General features: G+C 37.1%; 1 protein-coding gene and 1 pseudogene across 1 annotated transcript; both read left to right on the forward strand.

Moving 5' to 3' along the window:
• The first annotated feature begins 12,973 nt into the window (after positions 1-12,973).
• On the forward strand, positions 12,974-13,557 carry LOC132097012 (espin-like protein; annotated as a pseudogene).
• A 2,795-nt stretch (positions 13,558-16,352) lies between these two features.
• On the forward strand, positions 16,353-22,329 carry LOC132096601 (ras-related protein Rab-6B-like). Its single transcript, XM_059502056.1, has 8 exons — positions 16,353-16,571; positions 18,389-18,447; positions 18,544-18,597; positions 18,715-18,820; positions 18,944-19,055; positions 19,228-19,321; positions 19,533-19,599; positions 20,119-22,329. The coding sequence occupies exons 1-8, from the start codon at positions 16,502-16,504 to the stop codon at positions 20,181-20,183; spliced, it is 627 nt and encodes a 208-aa protein (XP_059358039.1). The 5' UTR covers positions 16,353-16,501; the 3' UTR covers positions 20,184-22,329.
• Positions 22,330-23,486: the final 1,157 nt, after the last annotated feature.

Genomic DNA, 23,486 nt, shown 5'->3' on the forward strand with positions numbered 1-23,486 from the left:
GTGAATCCGCGGTGCCATCGAGCAGGTGAGGGAGTGTGCCGCCATGGACGCTCGAGGCGGTGGGCTGGAATGAGTTGCCGGGGATGGGCGAGCTCGCTGCCGGCCACCCATGATGTGGAGGGTCGGCTGCCGTCCATGAGGGAGCGGAGGAGTCGGCGCCGTTTGCCAGGGGGCCGGAGCCTGCTGCCTCTGTGAAGGAATCCGGAGGAGCAGGGAACGGGGGACTCCTGCCGGCTTCCCAAAACCGGAGGAGCCGTCGCCGTCCACCGGGCGGCGGAGGAGTGTCGTGCCATCCGCCGAGGGCCGTCCAGTGCCACCGCCAGGCACCGCGGAGGAGATCACCCAGCTGGTGGAGGGCCGAGCAGCAGTGCATCTGGGAACCGGATTTTTGTATTTTTATTTTTTTTCTCTCCCCTCTCTCGTCTCTGTTGCTCCTCCTTCCATCTCCTTTTCTCTCGCCTCGTCTGTCCTACCCCCAGGTTCCCGCAGGTCACCGTGAGCGGTCCCCCCGGAGGGAGGGGGGGGGGGTACAGCGCAGTCTCGGGAGTACCCCCCGGCCTGCGAGAGGCGATGGGGGTATGTGACGAGTGGGGCAGGGCCGAGGGCCTTGGGAACAGGAGCGAGGCCGGTGGAGTGATTGGAGATGAGCGACACCTGCGACACTCGCCGGTCTCGAGTCCCATGGAGGAGATGGAGGGATATAGAACCGGAGCGACGACAGTGACGGACGAGAGAGGACCAGGCCTGGACTTTACTTTGTGTGTTTGCTTTTTATCTGTGCACAACAGTCGTCTGCTATGGGCTGTTGCGCTGTTTTGTGTTTATTTTGATTATTAAAGTTTCATTTGATTGTCCGTCGGTTCCCGCCTCCTTCTTCCCGATGAATACGGAGTTTTTATCATTACACTCACATTCATGTTGTTCCACAACTGTATACCTTACTACTTCTGTGGAGCACAAAAGAAGGTATTTTGAATGAAATGTCTCAGTATTTTCAGTGGTAACCTTTTGGTTATCAACCTTCTTCAGATTATCTTTTGTCTTCTGCAAAGTCATACAGAGTTGGAATGTGATGAGTAATTACCAAAAATATATTTTTGAATTACTGAATAATTCCTTTAAGACACAAAAAACAATGAGGATGTTTGGATTTAGGGTGAACATCAAACTTGAACAGATAAAAATTGTAAATGTTAACTAAAAGAATATAATTTATTTTTATTTTTTATAAATGAGTGGTATAAATAGAAAACATATACTGAAAAAAATAACTTGTAGGATATACTATCTTGATAAAACTATTTGCACTAACATTAAGTAAACAAGTAAATTTGACTGCTCCTGCTCTGTACAATATACCTGTTACTGTCGAGTTAAATCTACTTATATTTAACTTAACAAGTAAATATTACATAATCTTATTTAATTTAACATATAGAATTAATTAAAATCTACTTACCTAAGTTAAGTAGATTTAACAAATATAATAAGTAACTTCAGCTTGGCCAGTAAAAGTTTGCATAATTTTAACTTAGTCAAAGCTCACATGGCAATACTTTGATTTTATTCAATATAGCATTAAACCATGCTTCTAAAGTGTATGTTTTACTCAAAAACATCTAAGTAAATAATACAATAAATATTATGTAGAAAATATCTACGATTAGTAAAGCGGCCCTCACCCGAACACAGAGACTTCAATGCTTGATACAGAATACACAATGGCAGTAGTATTCTGTGGATAATTTTTGAGTATGAATTTGTCATTTTGAGTAAAAAATGAACTCCAGATGTAACATAGGTTACAAAACGCAGGTTACAAAAGCTGGAAATCAGCAAAAAAAAAAAATCAACCGTATTAATTATTCATGATCCAGTATATGATGGGAACACCAGTATCAGAAAAGTTGAGTGGGTTTTACTTAATTTTCGAATTATTTGCTATTTTATGGTACAAACCCGATTGCAAAAAAGTTGGCACACTGTACAAATTGTGAATAAAAACACAATGCAATGATGTGGAAGTTTCAAATTTCAATATTTTATTCAGAATACAACCTAAATGACATATCAAATGTTTAAACTGAGAAAATGTATAATTTTAAGGGAAAAATAAGTTGACTTTAAATTTCATGGCATCAACACATCTCAACATAGTTGGGACAAGGACACGTTTACCACTGTGTGTATCCCCTCTTCTTTTTATAACAGTCTGCAAACATCTGGGGACTGAGGAGACAAGTTGCTAAAGTTTAGGAATAGGAATGTTGTCCTATTCTTGTCTAATACAGGCTTCTAGTTGCTCAACTGTCTTAGGTCTTCTTTGTCACATCTTCCTCTTTATGAAGCACCAAATGTTTTCTATGGGTGAAAGATCTTGACTGCAGGATGGCCATTTCAGTACCCGGATCCTTCTTCTACGCAGCCATGATGTTGTAATTGATGCAGTATGTGGTCTGGCATTGTCATGTTGAAAAATGCGAGGTCTTCCCTGAAAGAGACGACGTCTGGATGGGAGCATATGTTGTTCTAGAACTTTAATATACCTTTCAGCATTGATGGTGCCTTTCCAGATGTGTAAGCTGCCCATGCCACACACACTCATACAACCCCATACTATCAGAGATGCAGGCTTCTGAACTGAGCACTGATAACAACTTGGGTTGTCCTTGTCCTCTTTAGTACGGACGACATGGCGTCCCAGTTTTCCAAAAAGAACTACAAATTTAGACTCGTCTGACCTCAGAACAGTTTTCCACTTTGCCACAGTCCATTTTATATGAGCCTTGGTCCAGAGAAAATGCCTGCGCTACTGGATCATGTTTAGATATGGCTTCTTTTTTGACCTATAGCGTTTTAGCCGGCAACGGCGAATGGCACGGTGGATTGTGTTCACCGACAATGTTTTCTGGAAGTATTCCTGAGCCCATGTTGTGATTTCCATTCCAGTAGCATTCCTGTATGTGATGCAGTGACATCTAAGGGCCCGAAGATCACTGGCATCCAGTATGGCACAGAGATTGTTTCAGATTCTCTGAATCTTTGGATGATATTATGCACTGTAGATGATGATAACTTCTTTGCAATTTTTCTCTGAGAAACTCCTTTCTGATATTGCTCCACTATTTTTCGCCTCAGCATTGGGGGAATTGGTGATTCTCTGCCCATCTTGACTTCTGAGAGACACTGCCACTCTGAGAGGCTCTTTTTATACCCAATCATGTTGCCAATTGACCTAATAAGTTGCAAATTGGTCCTCTAGCTGTTCCTTATATGTACATTTAACTTTTCCGGCCTCTTATTGCTACCTGTCCCAACTTTTTTGGAATGTGTAGCTCTCAGGAAATCCAAAATGAGCCAATATTTGGCATGACATTTCATAATGTTGCACTTTCAACATTTGATAGGTTGTGAGTTCGAGTCTCGGGCCGGCAATACCACGACTTAGGTGCCCTTGAGCAAGGCACTGAACTCCCAACTGCTCCCCGTGTGCCGCAGCATAAATGGCTGCCCACTGCTCCGGGTGTGTGTTCACAGTTTGTGCGTGTTCACTGCTGTGTGTGTGCACTTTGGAAGGGATAAATGCAGAGCACGAATTCTGAGGATGGATCACCATACTTTGCTGTATGTCACGTCACTTTCATATGTTATCTATATTCTATTGTGAATAAAATATAAATTTATGAGATTTGTAAATTATCCGAATCCTTTTTATTTCACAATTTGTACAGTGTCCCAACTTTTTTGGAATCGGGTTTGTATTCATGCTTTAATTTCTAGCTTGAATTGAGTATTAATATAGAATTTACTTAGTTTTTTAATTACTGCCTGAACTAACGTTTCATGTAGAAATTAGTTTTTTTTTCTGTAGTATTTACTGCACCACAGAATAAATTTTCTCAGTGTATAAACATAAAAAAGGTGTATCTTATTTTTATTATTATTCACTTCATTTACACAAACCATCTGAATGAACTGTGTTGCTTCTGATATATGCCAAGTCTACAAGTGACTGTCATGTATTTTTACATAAGTCCGCCTTGAGTCATGCTTAGACAAGTACACATAAAGACAGCAGCTTAGAGTCACGTTGCCATTTCTTGAGAGCTGCTGCTCATCAGGGAGGCTGGGGAAAGGTCATCTAACACGTTAATCTCACCAGCTGGGCTCTTGCCTGCCACATGTTCCCACCTGTGGGTTTACTGTCTGTCCATCTACACTTGATGATGCAATAGAGTTTATGCCTCTCATTAGCTATACATGCCAATTCATAACAAATCAGACTGATGGATTAATCGGATTGAAGGGCCGCCGTATAAACAGCTCAGTCTGAACTTGATCTGAGTGACATTTTGATGGGATTGGAAGGGGTGGTGTAGATGTGCAATATTTGTATTAATTAACCTGTTAACTGTCACTCACATTTTTGAACATAGACTTGAAAGTGCATGATCCAAACTTGATTTTTTTTATTCATGACTAAAAACATTTTGTAACGTGACTTTCATGTACCATAGGTTTCAAAGGATGAATTCTGAGATTTTAAGTTTTCAAGTGATATGTCATTTCTGATGATTTCTAAAGTGTGATAGAGAAAAAGGCAACAAAGAGGACTTTTTTTTTTTTACAAAGGTCAGAACTCCTGTTATGATGTAGGTTTTTGAGGTGCACTCTTGCCATAAATTAATCTATTACTTTTCCTACATAATTTTTAACAAAAAAGATTGGTAAAATATCTATTTAGGAGTCTTAGACCTTTCCAACGATACATAGCTTGTCATGATTAGATTAGGATTTAATTGTAATATAGTGAAGGTATAATAGTAAACATAGGCGTTCCGTATACGGGACGGGGTGACAGTTAACAGGTTAAGCATATCAATGGTTGACTCATTGACACACTACACTTTTCGTTCTATTTTCTTCATGAATTTTGGTGAAAATCTGTGTGAACAAGAAAAGATCAGCGTGACCCAAAAGAGCAGATTATACATCTTTTTACATTTTGTATGTAGCCTATTATGTTTTTGAAAAGATGCCAGAGTGTGACAAATCGATATATACATTACAGACCAAAAGTTTGGGCACACCTTCTCATTCAAAGAGTTTTCTTTATTTTCATGACTATGAAAATTGTAGATTCACACTGAAGGCATCAAAACTATGAATTGACACGTGGAATTATATACATAACAAAAAAGTGTGAAACAACTGAAAATATGTCATATTCTAGGTTCTTCAAAGTAGCCACCTTTTGTTTTGATTACTGCTTTGCACACTCTTGGCATTCTCTTGATGAGCTTCAAGAGGTAGTCACCTGAAATGGTCTTCCAACAGTCTTGAAGGAGTTCCCCGAGAGATGCTTAGCACTTGTTGGCCCTTTTGCCTTCTGTCTGCGGTCCAGCTCACCCCTAAACCATCTCGATTGGGTTCAGGTCCGGTGACTGTGGAGGCCAGGTCATCTGGCGCAGCACCCCATCACTCTCCTTCTTGGTCAAATAGCCCTTGATGCCTTCAGTGTGACTCTACAATTTTCATAGTCATGAAAATAAAGAAAACTCTTTGAATGAGAAGGTGTGTCCAAACATTTGGTCTGTACTGTATGTGATATATTAGACTGTAGGTGTCAGTAGAAATTTTTCATGCTCAATGTCTCGTGTGACTGTATTAAAAAATTATTTGTATAATTTTGTATAATTTGTATAACTGTATTAAAAATTATCAATCACTATTTTGGAGAGTATCACAATGCATGCCTCTGCTTTTAAAGTGAAGTGGCATACAGCCAAGCATGGTGACCCATACTCAGAATTCGTCCTCTGCATTTAACCCATCCAAAGTGCACACACACACTGTGAACACACACCCGGAGCAGTGGGCAGCCATTTATGCTGCGGCACCCAGGGAGCAGTTGGGGGTTCAGTGCCTTGCTGAAGGGCACCTAAGTCGTGGTATTGCCGTCCCAAGACTCGAACCCACAACCCTTGGGTTAGAAGTCAAACTCTCTAACCACTAGGCCACATACAAATTTTCCTGCGTGTAAACAACGCATGCGTGTGGTACTCTCCAAAATGGTGCCTGAGGGTGATGCGAAGGAGAAGATTTGTTGGATAAAGTTGCTATTTTTTTTCCTTTGAGCACAAAAAGTATTCTTGTAGCTTCATGAAATGAATTTTCATTTTTAGGTGAACTATCCCTAAAGGTAAGTTATGGTTACAGCATTAATTTTACACATATAAAATTCAAATTTCCCCAACCTGGATGAAAGTAAAAGTTTTTCCAGTATACTTAAGTAGAGCAATTAAGTACTTTGAGACCCATGAATATTGCACACATTGACAGCTGATGTGGATGTGTATGTGGATTTTTGGTAATACTCCACCTTGTGATAGCAAACTGTTACTGCCACCTACTGGCAAACCGTCTATTTCTCTAGTATACATATACAGTATTTGAGCTAGTGAAAAAGTAGCTCATATTGACTGAATCATGCAACAAAATAGAATACAAGGCACAAATATTAAAGTGCATTTATTAAACCACACCTCACAGTCAACTGAGTCATTCTCGCTGAAGAAACTCTCCATTATTTATCAGATGTGGGACAGGATGTTCTTCACAGGAACATACTATTCATAAAGCTGAACAGATACCACTAATCCCTTAATAATGAAGGCATTAATAATTTGATTATAATTTGATCCTCATCTGCTGAGAGTAAAAGTGTTTGTTTATTCTTGTGGAGAATGCTGTCATATTGGACAATTAGAAAAACAAAAAAAGTCTAATTTAATGAAATCTAATGATTTAGTTGTATATGCCTGGTCCTTTTCGTGCATTTTTAGAATGAATATTTAGAGTGTGTATTGACTCGAAATGGATGATTTTATGTTCCCTCCAATGTCATCCATCATTTGTGAGATGGACAAACATTCAGAAGTCCAGTCGTGGGAATTCAGCGATGCAAAAGACATCTTATGAAACACCAATACGCTATACATAATTTGCTAAATACTTATATTTCAGCTCCACCTCCACTGTCACTCCCAATGCAAAAGGGCATGTCATTGGTTCATAAATGAAGGTGGAAACTATGCAAGCGTCGGCCATTCTTTTGATAGCATAACTACGATGGCATATTAAAATGTTATGGTCAGACACAAGCTAATTAACAAGACACTTAGTGGGCTGCTGTCTGGTTGGCGCATGAAGGACCAGCATTAGCTGTCACTCACGTCCCTCTCAGCGTGAGCTCCAGAGCTCTACAGGCGAGGACGATATGTGGTCCTCCTTCTCAGATTTCAGAGGCCCATAAACAGTCAGTGTGTTTTGTCAGAGGACATTTTACACAGTGTGTTTGGAGTCACTCATGCTCCATCAATCCATCACAAAGCCAACGAGAGAGAAAGAGATGTGGTTTTCTCACCAGATTTGTTTGTTTATGCTGATATGGCATCAGTTGTTTTGTTTTAAGTGTATGGGTCTCCCCAAAACAAAGTTTGAAGAGCACAGTGGGGTTCTTGACAATAATTATTGTTTACAGGGGAATAATTACCGGTACATAAGATTAGTTTAATTATTACCACAGAAACTGAATTAAGAAAAATGCAGACATAATACAAAACAGGCTGGTTCGGCTAATGTAAAAAAGTAAAAAAGAATTTTTTAAAGATTTTCAAAAATATTTATATTGACTCTAAAAATGTCTTTGTAAAAGCTTAATTTGGCATAATATTAGAAAAGATAATGTAATAAAAATATTATAAAATGTTTGTGTAACTGATATTTTTTTTTATATAACTGATGTATATTGTATATTGCTTTATAATGTATATTGCTTTATAATGTATATTGCTTTATTCCAACATTCCACCATATACAGTACAGACGTATAATAAATTTAATACATTTAAAAACAATTATTTTAAGTTGTAATAATATTTCACAATATTTCTGTTTTTTCTGTATTTTTAATCAAATAAATGCAGGCTTGATGAGCAGAAGAAACTTCTTTCAAAAACATTAAAAATAGTAATGTTTCCAAACTTTTGGTCTGTACTGTAGGCTATATATGGAGAAAAATTTAAATGTTCACACATTTAAAATGTACATACTTGGAGAAAAATCATATTGAGTATAATTAAACTGTTTCCATATTTAATAATATAATATAATATAATATAATATAATATAATATAATATAATATAATATAATATAATATAATATAATATAATATAATATAATATAATATAATATAATATAATATAATATAATATAATATAATATAGCCTGCAAATATATAGAAATGGTGTGTTCAAATGCATAAAAGAGCTTGATCTATTCCACCATATATACAAAGGAAACTGTCTAAAAATGGAGAAAGTTCTGTTAAAATGTTTACAAATTTAACAGCAAAATTTACATATTTGGGGGGAAATCATACCTGAGTTAGTAAAATGAGTCATTAATGACTCACCATCATGTTGTTCCAAACCTGTAAGACCTTCATTTATCTTCATACATCAAAGACTGACATGGAATAGAAGAAATTGTTGAATAAAGTCATTATTTTTGTGTTCTTTGCACACAAAAAGTAAGATGTCACATGGACTATTTGGAGGTGGATGAGGAGATACCCCCGACAATGTAAAAGCGCTTTAAGTGTATAGAAAAGCGCTATATAAATGTCAGGAATTATTATTATTACTATTATTTTACAGATGTTCTTACTACTTTCTTGGGCCTTGAACGTGTTGCGTTGCTGTTTATTGAGGGTCAGAAAACTGTCAGAAAGCTGTCAGATTTAATAAAAAAATCTTAATTTGAAGATGAACGAAGGTCTTATGGGTTTGGAAAGAATACTTAATGACAGAATTTTAAAATATATTTCTGCAACATACTACATACAGTAATTGTCTGTGTAACTGATGTGTGTTGACCTCTTTGCTTCGTAGTCCATTGAGGTGCATGTGACAGACAGAGATCGGTATTAAGTGAAGTGCCTTTAAATTTGTGTAACAGCAAATCAGTTAAGGTTAGATGCTAATGTGACAGCTCAATAGAGATTAGAACTGTCTGTTCATGTACATGTATCGATTCACCATCAAGCCCTGTTCTTTAATCTTTGCCCTTTTGTGGAATTGAACTGAAGTAATTCTCTAACCACAGTCCAAGACATTAAGAACAGCAAATAGTGTTACTATTTACTGTAGTGTGCTGATCTTTAAGCGTTTGGCCACTGGATGGCTTGAGCTCTGATGTGATTGTGGCTGTTATCTCACTCAGCTGTTAGACTTGTGAAGACTTGACTGGAAAAGGCGTGAACTGTAAGTTGTTTCAGATTACTTTATAAAAAACATACATTTTGTTTTTCTTTTCTGAAAAAAAAAAGAAAAAAATTCATTTGCTTTAACAGTTTCTCCTGGGTGAAACTAAAACTGTAAATCAATATCTGGTAAAAAATACTGATATGCCTTTGGGAAAATATTGAACATATAAAAATTATATTCCATAATTTTTTCTTATGGAATAAGAAACAAGTTTAAAATTGAATATTATCAAGAAAGACCATATAAAAAGTATGGCTAAAAATATTTTGTCATTACAGTGCGAGTAAGTAATTAGGTAATTGATGGAAATGCACAGACTGACACATTCATCATGTTCAGCTCTGAGAACGAAATTTTATTTTGTTAAAATAAATAAATTATCCCCTAAATGTCACACTTTTTAATATACACAGTTTATGCATAATCTACAGTCTGTGAAGCCTCATTTAGTACCTAAACTAATATTTTTGAGCATGCTCAGACAGTTTTTGTGATGCTGCTCTTAAGTGCTGTAACAGTCAACCCACACATGCTTTATCTTTGCATTACTAAATGTTACTACTGTATTAAAACTATTAATAACACTCCTAACACTATGACTAATACAGTACGATCCAAACATATTTTCCGGTTGTCTGATATATGGATGTACACTACTGTTCAAAAGTTTGGGGTTGGTAAGATTTTTTAAATGTTTTTGAAAGACGTCTCCTATGCTCACTATATTGTGTTTATTTGATTCAAAAACCTGCTAAAACAGTTATTAAATATTACAACAATTTAAAAACACATTTTCTATTTTAATATATTTTATATTACAATTTACAGTCTTCAGTGTCACATGATACTTAAAATATTATTTTAATATTTTATTTTCTTATTATTCATTGAAAACAGTTGTGCTGCTTTTTTTACTGAAACTGTGATACATTTTTAAGTATTCTTTAAAAAAAACAATGCTTAAAATATAATTATTTTGTAATATTATAAATGACCATTTTGATCTTTACTGAATAATTAACGATTACTTTCTTTCAGAAAATCATATTGATCCCAAACTTTTGAATGGTAGTGTATGGCAATGTATGGCACATGTTATTAATATTAAAAAGAACTTAGAGAGCTTTGAACAGAAAAAAACATAGAACAGCAAGAACAAGTTCACAAGTGGCCATAAGAGAAGTCAATCACTGCAGTTGCATCTATGGGTGATTTGAACCATCCAATCAGAGAGCTGAACTCTATAGGAGGTTGTCTTTTGTTAACTAATAGGGGGGGGGGGGGGGGGTTCTGCTATACTAAACAGTTTGAGATCCTGTTTCACTTTTCTCATGACTTTTTCCCCTCACTGGAGTCTGTTCACAGATCAGGGTGTACATTGTGCTTCAAGACCTGTATGTTATGCCAGTTACTAAAAGGAAATTGAGTTTAAATTTAGGAAATCACTGATCTCTTATTGCTTTACCTCAGCAGTCTGCAGATATTGTACTTATAGAGGAGGAAAGGACCTTGTTTAGCACAGATGATACACCAGATATTAAAGACCTGTCTTGTGAACTCTAGTGGCAGGATGGAAAATAGCAAGGTGATGATTTTTAATTATGAATTGATTTTAAGCAAATGGGACAGGACATGCTTGTTCTTAATCGCTTTGGCAGTTTTGGTATTCCGAGCAATTGGAGAATGAAGTCCCTCCCAAACCTCTTCTCTCTCCAGCATATCTGGTTAACTCATCTACATTCACATCTGGCTAAGAGAGCTGGAGCTGAACCATTCAACACATGCATGTGGCCTCTACAGGTGAGAGTGCTTGACCTTGCATGTGTTCGGCTCTGGACAGTTCTGTAACCGTTACAGATCTCTTACTGACATAAAGGTTAAATTCCATAACAAAAATAATCTGAATATCTAAAGTTGAATAATTCTCCCTGTCTTTAGTGTATGTATAGTTGTAACGTCATTCAACATGAGGAAACACCTTGAGGAAAAGGAGACAGTTTTGTCCCATAAGTCCAATTTGAAAGGCAGGAATCACAGCAGTCTTCACAGGAAAAACAATAAACCTATGTGCTAGCTTCAGTAATAAAAAAGTCACCCTGAAATCTGTCATGATCTGGTCTTTGTACTGCCGTTAATTCACCACACAGACTTTCACAGTACACAGTACACCCTGGACTACATTTCCCATGAACCATTGCACCAATCACAAGTTCACTTGACAACAATCACACCATACACCTGAGAACAATCACACACACACACACACACACACACACACACACAAACACAGCACAATCATCAGACACGCTTTATAAACATTGGATTCTTCTCACACACTGCCGAGTATTGTTCTGCACATATCCCTCGCTTAGCGATAGCTGCGATACCAAGCTATTCCGTGTTAGTTTTCATAGTCTTGTTTCAGTTTCTAGTTTTCATAGTCTTGTTTCAGTTTATAGTTTTCATAATCCTGTTTTAGTTTATAGTTTTCATAGTTTAGTCTTTTTCTTGCTTTCCCGTTACTCGTGTTTTGACCCTTTGCTCTGGATTCTGGATTACCCCTCTTGCTTAGCCCTATGGATATTGTTCGTTCATCGTAGACCCACGCTTGCCCTAGGATTATTCTTGTGTCTTGCCCTCTATATACCTGTTTTCCATTGTTTGACTTAGGCCTGTTATGACCACGTCTCTGTCCAATAAAAGCTTACACATGGATCCGCACGTCTCATCAGCCCCGTTACAAAAACACAATTTCTACCAGAATAAAATTGCAAAAAATTCAAATTTGAGAGATGTGACCTAGATATAAATAAACTTACAAATTTGAGAGAATGAGTCGTTCAAGATGTTAACTAAAACATTCAAGATATAAAGTTTGTATGACAAAATTGAGGGAAAGAGATGCAATATCATTTTATCCTTTTATCACCCCCCCCCCCCAACACCTATAGACTGATTGGTTGTTGTAGATTATGCAGCCTTTTAAAACCTTGCCAATAGTAATTTAGTTCAGTGCTGATTTATACAGTACAATTAAAGTTGCAACAATCATAAAAAAAAACTATAAATGTGAAATATTTTCTTAATAAAAAGTGTAAAATGAAATCAAATATTTCTTATTTTATACATTCATAAAAAATTAATTTGTTGTGAAACCTGAGCTCATAAATCTAATATTTGTTAATGCTGAAATCATAAGAAATCAAATAACTCTTCATCAACTAACATTTTTACATTTTTTTTTTCATCTGTAATTTTATTCACAAGATTAGCAGAGTTTGAGGACTGTTGTTAACTTGCCCTTCCTAAAAAAAGGGTGTTGGTGGTGTTTCGGGGAGAGTGGTACATTGAATCTGAATGCAGAGATGTAAAACAGTTTGCCATGACATTTATTTTTATTTGAAATTAATGTGTTTATTCGCAACTGAGATGGTATGGCGATATTGATTTCTTTGGGTTTGAATTAATGTGTTTACAGAAAGGACAGAATGGAATTGTTCCACTTGAAGCACCGGAGGCAAATCTTGCTGACATTGATTCATTGATCCCAACTTATTGTGCATAAGCATCAGTTCTCGACTACAGGACATCCACAGCAGAAAAGTAAACTTCTCAACCCTTCCAACATAAAAGTTCTTGCATAATGTCATACAACACTACAATAAGAATTGTTACACAGGACAACGGCGACCAATACATCGAGATGGATGGTTGAAGGTATACCCAAGTCCACAATGTCATTTTGGGCCCCTTTGGAGAACTGATTACTAAAGATGACCTGGTCTACTTGGAGGGAAAGATTGAAAATCTCCCTTCAGAAACAATGCCAGGCATATGAACTACAGCTTGCTGGACTGGCAGAGGAACTCAGGACCATCCTTCCTGCTCCCATCATTAATATCACCGTCAACACCCAGTGCCAGCAGCTCCCAAACACGCAGGAATCTGTGCCTCTTCCTGTGTGGTACAATCTTATCTCAAATATAATAAAGAGCAAGTCACTTCTCCTGACAAACCTCTCAGAAACTAACAGTGAGGATGGGATCAGTAAGATGCCAAAGACAGATCTGGCATCGGTATTCACATACCAGTCAGACAGGTAAGGTTCAGTCAGGGGATGAAGGCAAAAGGTACAAATTGGAGATCCAGCAATCAGGAGTTTCTGTGAAAAATCTGAGGCCCAACTCTGAGGGTCAGATACATCTATCCCATTTTCTGGGCTTTTAAACAACAAATCAGACACAAGGCTGCAAAGACTGACTACATTAACAAATCGTAAGGAGCAGCCAACTCAAAGCCCAGACATAAATCACATGATTGACAGTGTCATTAAGTGCCAAAAGTTGACCTCTTTTTGAGCAACTGAAAAAGGTCTGCGTATGCAATATCAATGCGAGCCAAGATGAACCAAGAGCTTGGGACTCTTACAAGAGAAGGAATAACAGCTCCAGTCTTCAAGCCAGGAACCAGATCACTATATCATCTTTACAACCAAAGAACCGCAATAGAGAAGATGATTGGCAACTGGAAACGCATCTCCTCAGGGGTCCCATCATGACAGATCCAGAGCCTCCAAAGGAAGCACATGACTTTCTCGCATGAGCAGTTCCTTCCTCTAGTAGACAGTGCTCCTGTTGCTTACAACAGCTTGACTGTTGATTTGTTCATGCTTGACTATTTCCACATTCTTGAGCGGGACCTCCCAGCTAAGGAGCACAAGATGAGGCACCTGCTATGCTTTGAGGTGTTTGGGCTGTCCTCAGGGAGATTGAGGCTGGGAGACGTGAGTGGAAAGATGCTTTTGAGGACATCAAAATGCAATACTTTGGGAAAAGAGAAAATGGGATATCTGAGGAATCCGTGAAGAATTCTAAAACCATGCCACAGGTTATCATCAAGAATACCTCATCAAATGATGGAGGATATCCCAGTAGAGATGGAAGCAGTGAATTTTCAATGTTTAGCAATGATTCAATATGTAGTTTCACATTCTGGAAAGAGAAAGAAGAGTTGTTGGATTTTTGAGGTTTTTGAATGCAATGATGGTTTATAATGTATCTGAAGACAATATAATTGAGAATTATTTTGAATGCAAAGTAATTTGGAGGCTTTTTGAATACAGATAATTTAATGCCAAAAAAGATGTTTGTTACATAATAACACATTATAATCAAGTGCTTTATAATGCAGCATCAAGTAAAATGTACCTTGTATAAATAAATACCTTGATTACACAATGAATCTGGACAAAAAGCCATCCATTCCACACATTTTAGGTTTGCCTTTTCTCTTTTATAAATAAACCAATGTTTTGTTTGAAAATTGCTGTTTCGTAATATTAATCATTCCTGAGTCCCTTATAACTTCCTGTTACACTTTATTTTTTTGCACAAGAAACAAACCGACATTGAGTTCAGTAGGTTACATAAATATACATGTATGGCGGAGGGTGAAATGTGTGTGTGACCTGCAGGGATGTTCAAACCACCCTGAGGCACTGATGAAACATGTATAGGATGGAGTGTAAACACTTGTTATATAGCAGTAGTGCTATAGTATAGTCCAAAACAGAAAAACACTGAACATGACACATCTACATTATATAAAAGCAGCATAGGCGTATCACTCAATACATTTTAGCAGGAAGGCAATGTAGTGTACTGTATATTATAACACCTTAAGAGAAATTGGGTTCTTTACTATGATAAACACACATCCTTAATTTGAACTAAAGAAATGACTCTTGCTGTGGCATGCTAATGCTAATCTACTAGCCTGTAAACCATGTAAACACCTCTCTCCTTCTTGACATCAGTGTAAATTCTGAATTGAAGAAACCATTACTTCATGTATTTTCAAGATCTGTTAACCTTACTAACAGTACAAAATAGATGTAAATGCACACAAATTTGAACATATTGTATTTTCATTTAATATGCTGTGATTAGCTTCAAGGACTATCAGCAGCAGTAATTCAAACACATCTCCTTATTCATATCAAAATGTTTTATATAATACTTTTTATATTATACTATTTCATTAGATACATACTATTTATGCTTAAAGTACAGTAATCTGATTGTATACCTGGACTTTTATCCTTTCCGTCAATAAGTGAAGTGAAGTGACATTCAGCCAAGTATGGTGACCCATACTCAGAATTTGTGCTCTGCGTTTAACCCATCCAAAGTGCACACACACAGAGCAGTGAACACACACACACACTGTGAACACACACCCGGAGCAGTGGGCAGCCATTTATGCTGCGGCGCCCGGGGAGCAGTTGGGGGTTCGATGCCTTGCTCAAGGGCACCTAAGTCGTGGTATTGAATATATACAGACTCCACTTGTGTAATGTGTTCCCATTTCTAGAGTATTGCTTAGTAATATAAAACTGCTAAACAAAAGTTATTTTATGCATTTTGAAGGATGTTGATTATGTTTTATTTATTTATTTATATAAAGGGATGCTGGTTTAAACTGTGAATAGCATCTCTCCCTTAATTTTCCAGTCTGTGCTCTACATTTTCATCAAATAAAAGCAAAACACAGATAACCACAGATAACTCAAAAATATTCTATTTAATTGCTTGTACTATATTAGTTACTCTGCAGGTTTCTGTATGTAAGGAACCTCTATTAGTTACAGATAATACTATATGATTACAATGAATAAATTATATTTTATATAATGTCACCTTAAAAACAACAAAAATGTAAATGTAATCTAAATCTAATATAATATCTAATATATATCAACTATATATTATAATGTGCACACAGACAAAGGTTTTGCAACATTTTGTTTAGCACTTTCTATTCAGGTATATTCAAAGGATTTACACAGGAAGGTCTAAATGCAGCCTTTGGTGTAAAGGTGTATAAATACGTGTTGCATTTTGAGGTGCAGATGCAAACATTGCTGCACGGATGCTTGGCCTGCGGTTTAGGGTGCGAAGAGAGTTTATGTGGGACGTTTCCGTAAACACACAGTGATATCAGACGGGCGTAGCGCCACCGCTGCGCATGCGCACAGGACTGGAGAACTGACATCGCGGAGCAGCACTGCAATATCCATCGATTCGGGACCGAAGAATATCCATCTGCATTCTCGCAAGACTGGTGCCACCTGTACATATTAATCCATACCAACTGTGTCATTAAAGCAACCATGTCCATGGGAAGTGACTTTGGGAACCCTTTACGGAAATTCAAACTTGTTTTTTTAGGAGAGCAAAGCGGTGAGTCTTTAGGTTTGCCACGACTGGGTTTAGACGAACCCCTTCACCTTTCGACACATGCATGAAGTACATTAGTATGTTGTTGAGTCTTTTGTGTATCCGCTTGTTTGCAGTGTAATTTCAGACGATGTTATCTCTCTATCGATTCCCTGTCGAACAAGTCGGTTGCATATGTTTAATTTTTGATTAGTCATGAAAATGTATAGCTACGCAGACTGCTAGACACCCATATGTGAACATAACGTGATAAAATCCTTATTTCAACAACTCTGTTATGATTGTCGCCTGCATTTTCCATTGGAAGCAGAAGGGCTGATAATTTTATTGATCCCTGTTATTCTAGCGCAGTCTAAATCGCTCAAAACAAATATGAAATAATTTATAATCGAAAGACATGTATATCGCCGTGTTTGTATACATCTTCCTGTAACCATCCACTGATATAATATCATGAAACAGAAAAGCGCAGAGGCTTTGCATTTCCCGAGTGTCTACTGGAGACACACCCAGGTTGGCAGTCCGTGTCTGTGGGATTCATCAGCAGAACAGAAATAAAAACCTCATGAATTATTTTATGAGCGGTCATAAGATCAACCTGTATGATATGACTAGATATCGTGGTTTATTCATTTGGCTGGATGATGGTTTTATCAGTGTCACTGTCGGTGTTTGTGAAGACGTAATCAGACGCGCATTTGAGATCATGTCTGTCATTTGATGACTGGACAGCCAGATATTTAAAATAATAACACTGAACATGGCGTCACCGTAAAGTTCACGTGTTCTTTTGATATGTTTGTCTTACATTTTCCAGTAATGCTTATAGCTCCTAATACAGTGTTTATCTATGCATCATTCACTGCTCTATGAAAAAAAATGGACAGGCTGTCAGACAGAGGGCCCTCTGTACTGTATAAGGCAGCATTAGATTGTGATAAGAGATAATTGCAAATTAAGTCTAAATAAGGTTTTGACAGCTGTTTGCATCTTATCTAGATCATAAATCCTATGCAGTGTGAATATGATGATGGATATTACCACACCTGCATTGAAAAACATTTATTTTCCCTTTATTTTTCCATTTTATCTCAACTTCATGTTGTTCCAAACCATCTTTCTTCTATGGAACACAAAAGGAGATGTTATAAAGAACAACATCCTCTCAGTTACCACTTATCTTTTCTCCATATAATGAAAGTGAATCATGACTGAAGAAAGGAAGTCATGCAGATTTGGAGCAACATGAGAGTAATGATGACATGGTTTGCATGGACTGTCCTGACTATCATCAGAAGACCACTTGTATTATGCTGTCCATGGTCCTGAAGCTGTTTGCTGGTCAGATTTGGTTGATCTTGCCTCAAAACATCAGCAGAACAACCAGTGAAGTCACAGAAGAATGGGACCATTATGCCCTTTCATTCTTTGAGCTCCAGAATAACTATTGGCATTGTGCCGTTTGGTGATTTTAGTATCTCGGCTCAGCCTGACAAACAGGCTTGACCAGACTGGCCTGAAAAGAGCAATCCTCTAGTGTAGGAAGTGTACTCGGGAATTCTGCTGTCATAGTGGCTCCATGCACTGCCACATTTTTAAGTCATTTTTCCCTGTCGCCATAACTCTAAATGACAGTGAAGTTCAAGGCACTTGAACAGTTCGGAGGTCAAGACAGCATATGTTGCAGTATGGTAGAGTAATTCAATTACTAAAAACACAGGGTTTGGGGTTGGTCAGGACAATAAACTTATTAATCACTTCAATGCATGTGATTCATCAAAATCTGAATCTTTTCCTGGTTTTGTTGGTTTGTTTTACAGTTGGGAAAACATCGCTGATAACAAGGTTCATGTATGACAGTTTTGACAACACTTATCAGGTATGCTTTTGGTTCTTTTAGTACAGAGACCAAAGAGTTTTCCAGATAAGTCTATGTCATTTTGTATCTTACTTTAAATCTTTTTTTCCATTACAGGCAACCATTGGAATTGACTTTTTATCAAAAACCATGTATCTGGAGGACCGAACTGTAAGAAGCTCTGAAACTAATTAGAATGAATGATAATGTTTAATATATATCACATTAATGCAACTATCAAAATCTATCATTATGTCTACAAATATGCCTTGTGTGTTTTTTATGCAGGTGAGGTTACAGCTATGGGACACCGCAGGGCAGGAGCGTTTTAGGAGTCTCATCCCGAGCTACATTAGAGACTCCACAGTGGCTGTGGTGGTGTATGATATCACAAGTGAGCACCTGAAACACACACTTTGACCGATGAAGTGATGTAGAAGCAACTGCTTTTGTGTTGCCATTGATGAAATAAGCATTTAACAAAATTCACTTATTTCTTTTCCTTTTCTTCTTCCAGATGTCAATTCATTCCAGCTAACCTCCAAATGGATCGATGATGTCAGAACAGAGAGGGGAAGTGATGTCATTATCATGCTGGTGGGCAATAAAACAGACCTAGAAGAAAAGAGGTGGAGTCTTTATATTAAAATTTCATCTAATTTAATGTGCTAGAAATCTTAATTGTCACTATAGTATCACATTTTCATCTTTATATTTTTCTTTTTTTTACCAATTTACTGAAAATTATCATTTAAATTTAATTAAAATTGTAACGCATTATGTTGGAATTTGCTCTGATAGGCAAATCACTATAGAAGAGGGTGAGCAGCGGGCCAAAGAACTGAATGTGATGTTTATCGAGACTAGTGCAAAGACTGGCAGCAATGTAAAACAGGTGAGTCTAAGAGTGCTTCACTGTCTGCTCAATGGCAAATGGACTTGATCCAATAGAGTAATTTAATTGAGATCATGCCCTGTAACATGACACATGGAAGCTCTAAAAAGATTTGATTTAGCCAGAGCTGTTGCCCATAGGGCTTTAACTGTACCAGTTCACTCTGGACAAAAAAAATCTGATTTCAGTCTCTTTCTGTTTGGTTTAATAGTTGTTTCGGCGAGTGGCTGCTGCTTTGCCTGGAATGGAGAGCCTGGATGATAACAACAAAGAAGGAAGTATCCTTTAATGCATGACATTTAAAACCGCAGATAAGTTTCATTTTTGAAAATGTGTCCCAGTTTTATATTCAGAGGCAAAATTAGTAAACTAAATAATTAAGCCATATGTAGGCTGATAAACACAGTGACTGTGGTGCTATCAAAAACTTTTAAACATCCTGTCCACCCTTACTCTGGAACATCATCTTAACCAGTACTGTGATTTTGGGGCGGGACTATCTGTTGGTATGACCAATCACAGATGGAGAGTGTTTAGAAAGCCGAAAACAAGTTATTTCCCATTCAAGTTTCCACTAGTCATCATAATATCAAAAATAACCCACTTAACCCAAGTTCCTAGTCTTAATGTGCATGATTGATAGCCATATATATATTCTTTTTTATAGTTGACATCATCAAACCTTATTTTTCTAATACATATATTAAGAGATAACAATAATACTTGGACGCTGAGCTGAATACTTTAATTTCAGTCATTTTAATTTTTGATTTCCTTGACACACAACCTTTTTCTAGTGATTGACATTAAGCTGGACAAACAGCCGGATCCTCCAGCCACTGAAAGTCGGTGCTCCTGTTAGTAGAAAACGTTCCGGACCTTCATTAACACCACATGCTTGTTCTGTCGCTTCCTATGGGTCCACGTCCAGTTGAACTTTATGATCAGAAATAGGCTTTTTACAACTGAATGGGTCTAAAATTATATTCCTCAGTTGCAAGAACAACAAAAAAAATCTACACTGTCTGTTTAATTGCCAAAATAATATCATAGGTAATTCAAAGTGACTAGCTAACAGATTCATACAAGACAGGAAGTGGCATGTGTACCATCTTCGGACAAACAACATTCAGAGTGGATTATCGGTTGTTATGTTTTGTATTTTTGTAAATTACAAAAAGCACTAAATGATGCCTTCACACAAATGAGTTTAAGATTCAAAACGGGCGACAGAGTAACTGTCTTTTGTCCATAGCTTGCATGTAAGACAACTTTTAGAATCTGTCATGTCCTCTGGTCCATACACATCGATAGTAACGAAGCGAAGAACTCCGAATTAATGAGAAAAAGAAAAAAGAAAGAGGTCCTGTTTAAAGTGTGGGTTTGTGTATACAGTACATCCTACATGTTAAACCAGTACTAGCCTCCATGAGAGGTGTGTGTACTAACCCGGTTAACCTTTAAAGTGCCGTGGCACTGTTGCAAAGAACCAACGGATTTTCCTGCTAGCTTCATGTATACACTTTAGATCCGCCAGGCGGTGCTGTATTGTATATAGTATTTATATTATTGTGAACATCCATTATTTAGACGTGGTTTATGTTCACTTGTACAAATGTTTTCTTCTTTATTTAAATATGACAAGGGCTTCACTTTATTTTCTCGGTCTCACCTGTAGCCATACACTGGTAGTGAAGTATTACCTTTGGTTTGGGCATTTTGCTTCCTTATACTGTTTTACTCATCCACCAATTTAAAAGAATACATTATTCCTGTTTAAACCCCTTTCGGATGTTTTACAGAAATATGTGGGTTGATTTTTTTATTTATTTTTTATTATAGTTTTGTATTTTGCAGCCAACTTGAACTACAAAGAATAAGTGTCAGTCATTCGGTTGGGGTGAGAAAGGCGAATTTGAGGTAAGCCTTAGGAAACAACAGATTTTCATTTCAAATAAATGCACTTTCTTCTGGGTTCTGACAAGGAAATGTATGGTTCACCACATCCTAATGTGATGAAACAGACAAATGATTGTCATATCCCTTGTAGTAAAGCTCTCGTAGTCTCCCGCACATGCTGAATGGGTGTGTAGATTAAAATTCAAAATGCTAGTTGTAGGCGAACACTTTGAGCTGAGAGAGAATGTACCCCCCTGTCGTCCACTCACAATATTCTGGTTTCGCAACAGTATGTTCAAGAAATGTGAGTTGTTTACGAATCTCTGGAAAGATAGTATCTGGAATATTTAATGCATTTGTTTTTGTTTTCTATTTTGAACTGTTTACATAAATGCACTGATTAACATACAAGATACACCACTGATTGTATAGAGATTAATTTAGGATATATTAGGTATTTATAATATATTTAATGTTAGTGCGAGTTTTTTTCTGGTGTCAGTAATTCTATTAATTGAAACATAAATGGACATGAGGAATAACTGTGACTTAATTGTTGGACTTCAGCTTCTGGGATCATTTAAGGGGCCGCTGATATTAACTGTGGGGAGGGACTGAGCTTAATGATTTTTGCACTGACAGGGCACAGACTATGTCAGCTATCACATTCACATTTCTCAAGCTGTTTCCTCTTGTTAGCTTTGTCATCTTTCACTTTTGTACACTAGTTGTGCCTTCTGTTATTGTGGCATCACAATGCAAAGCTTTCATTGTATGGCTACCTGAGAACACATACGTTACAGAACGGTGGTCACTGACTGGTCAGCCAGACAACTGATGGAGTTATGATAAAATTGTTATATTCACACATCTAGCCAATTCACAGAACAAATTGCAGAACAGTCCCGTACAAGCGGAAGGTTGTGTGTAAAACAGGAAATTGCTGCTGATAGTGTGAGGAGATTGAATCTGTCAAGAGTTGTTGAAATAGGGTTGTGTAGAGCAGTGTAGTTGGCTCTTTATTCACTCTGTAAGGACATTTATGAGCATGACATCTGTCTGAAAAAAAATTCAATAAAAATTAATAAAATCCATGTCTTAATACCAAACTGTCTGTTGCTACAATGCTGTGTTATATTATTTTATGTGGAAATTGTGTACTTTTTCAACCAAGCAGAACGTTCTAGTGAATTTCTGTTTTAAAAAATCACTATTTTTTATGACAATGTAAGACAAATGTTATGTTCGGGGTTTCATTTAAAGTTTTCACAGACTGTGATGGCGAATTTCCACAGCTGTTAACTTTGTAAACCTAGCATGTTTTTTTTTTTTATGTGAATCTTCAACATTATACTTGGTGTTTTCTTACATTAGTCTTTAATTACATAAAATGAGTTATCCCTCTTATGTGAGTGTTTCTAATAATAAGGCTAAGGAAGTGACTGCAAATTTGACATCTTTTGTCTCTTTTAACCAATGTAAACAATCTCTTGATATTTTTTCCACTTTTGGAAAGTCATAGAAACTTCAAGTTGATTTTTTTTTCATATGCTAGTGGCTTAAATGAGAACACAAAATAAATTTGTTGTAGTGTCCATTCATCACTATAGACGTTTACCCAAACTATGATGATGACTTCTGTTTCTCAGAACCTTGGAAATGTGAAAAAGGTCTATTATAGTTTGAGTATAACCTTGTTGGAAAATCTCAAAGACATTAATAATTCCCATGGAACATTACAAATGCCACATTAGTGGCTATTCCAGATCCAGTGCATTTATTGTGATGCACAGAGACTGGGAGTCCCCTAGGCGTGGAAACTATAGTCCTCAAGAGAGACAGGTGACTGAAAGTAGAGGCTCACATGATTGAGAAATCGTTTCTTGCCCAACTGTGGACTTTCCAAGCCATACCGCACAAATTAGCATAAATGGGAACAAATAAGGGACAGGTATATTTAACCAGCCTACAAGGTGCAAGTTAGTGTTTTAGCTATAAATAGAAATTCAGTGTCACGACTTATCACAGCAGTCTTGTGAATCAATGGCCCCTAGAGACTCCAAGAGCACAAGAGTCATTTGTCCACCAGTCACAGAAAAGCCATGCCAATCACTGACAGCCATCACACCAAATAAAAGGAAACCAGCAAGGAGATTAAAAGTATCCATAGTCCATATCACCTGCATCTATTGTAAGTACAATGTTTAACTTTTTAGCATGTTTAACATCAGGAAATGAATGAATATGTACCATTATTTCTAAAGGC

Source organism: Carassius carassius, chromosome 20, assembly GCF_963082965.1.
Source record: "Carassius carassius chromosome 20, fCarCar2.1, whole genome shotgun sequence".
Lineage (NCBI taxonomy): Eukaryota > Metazoa > Chordata > Actinopteri > Cypriniformes > Cyprinidae > Carassius > Carassius carassius.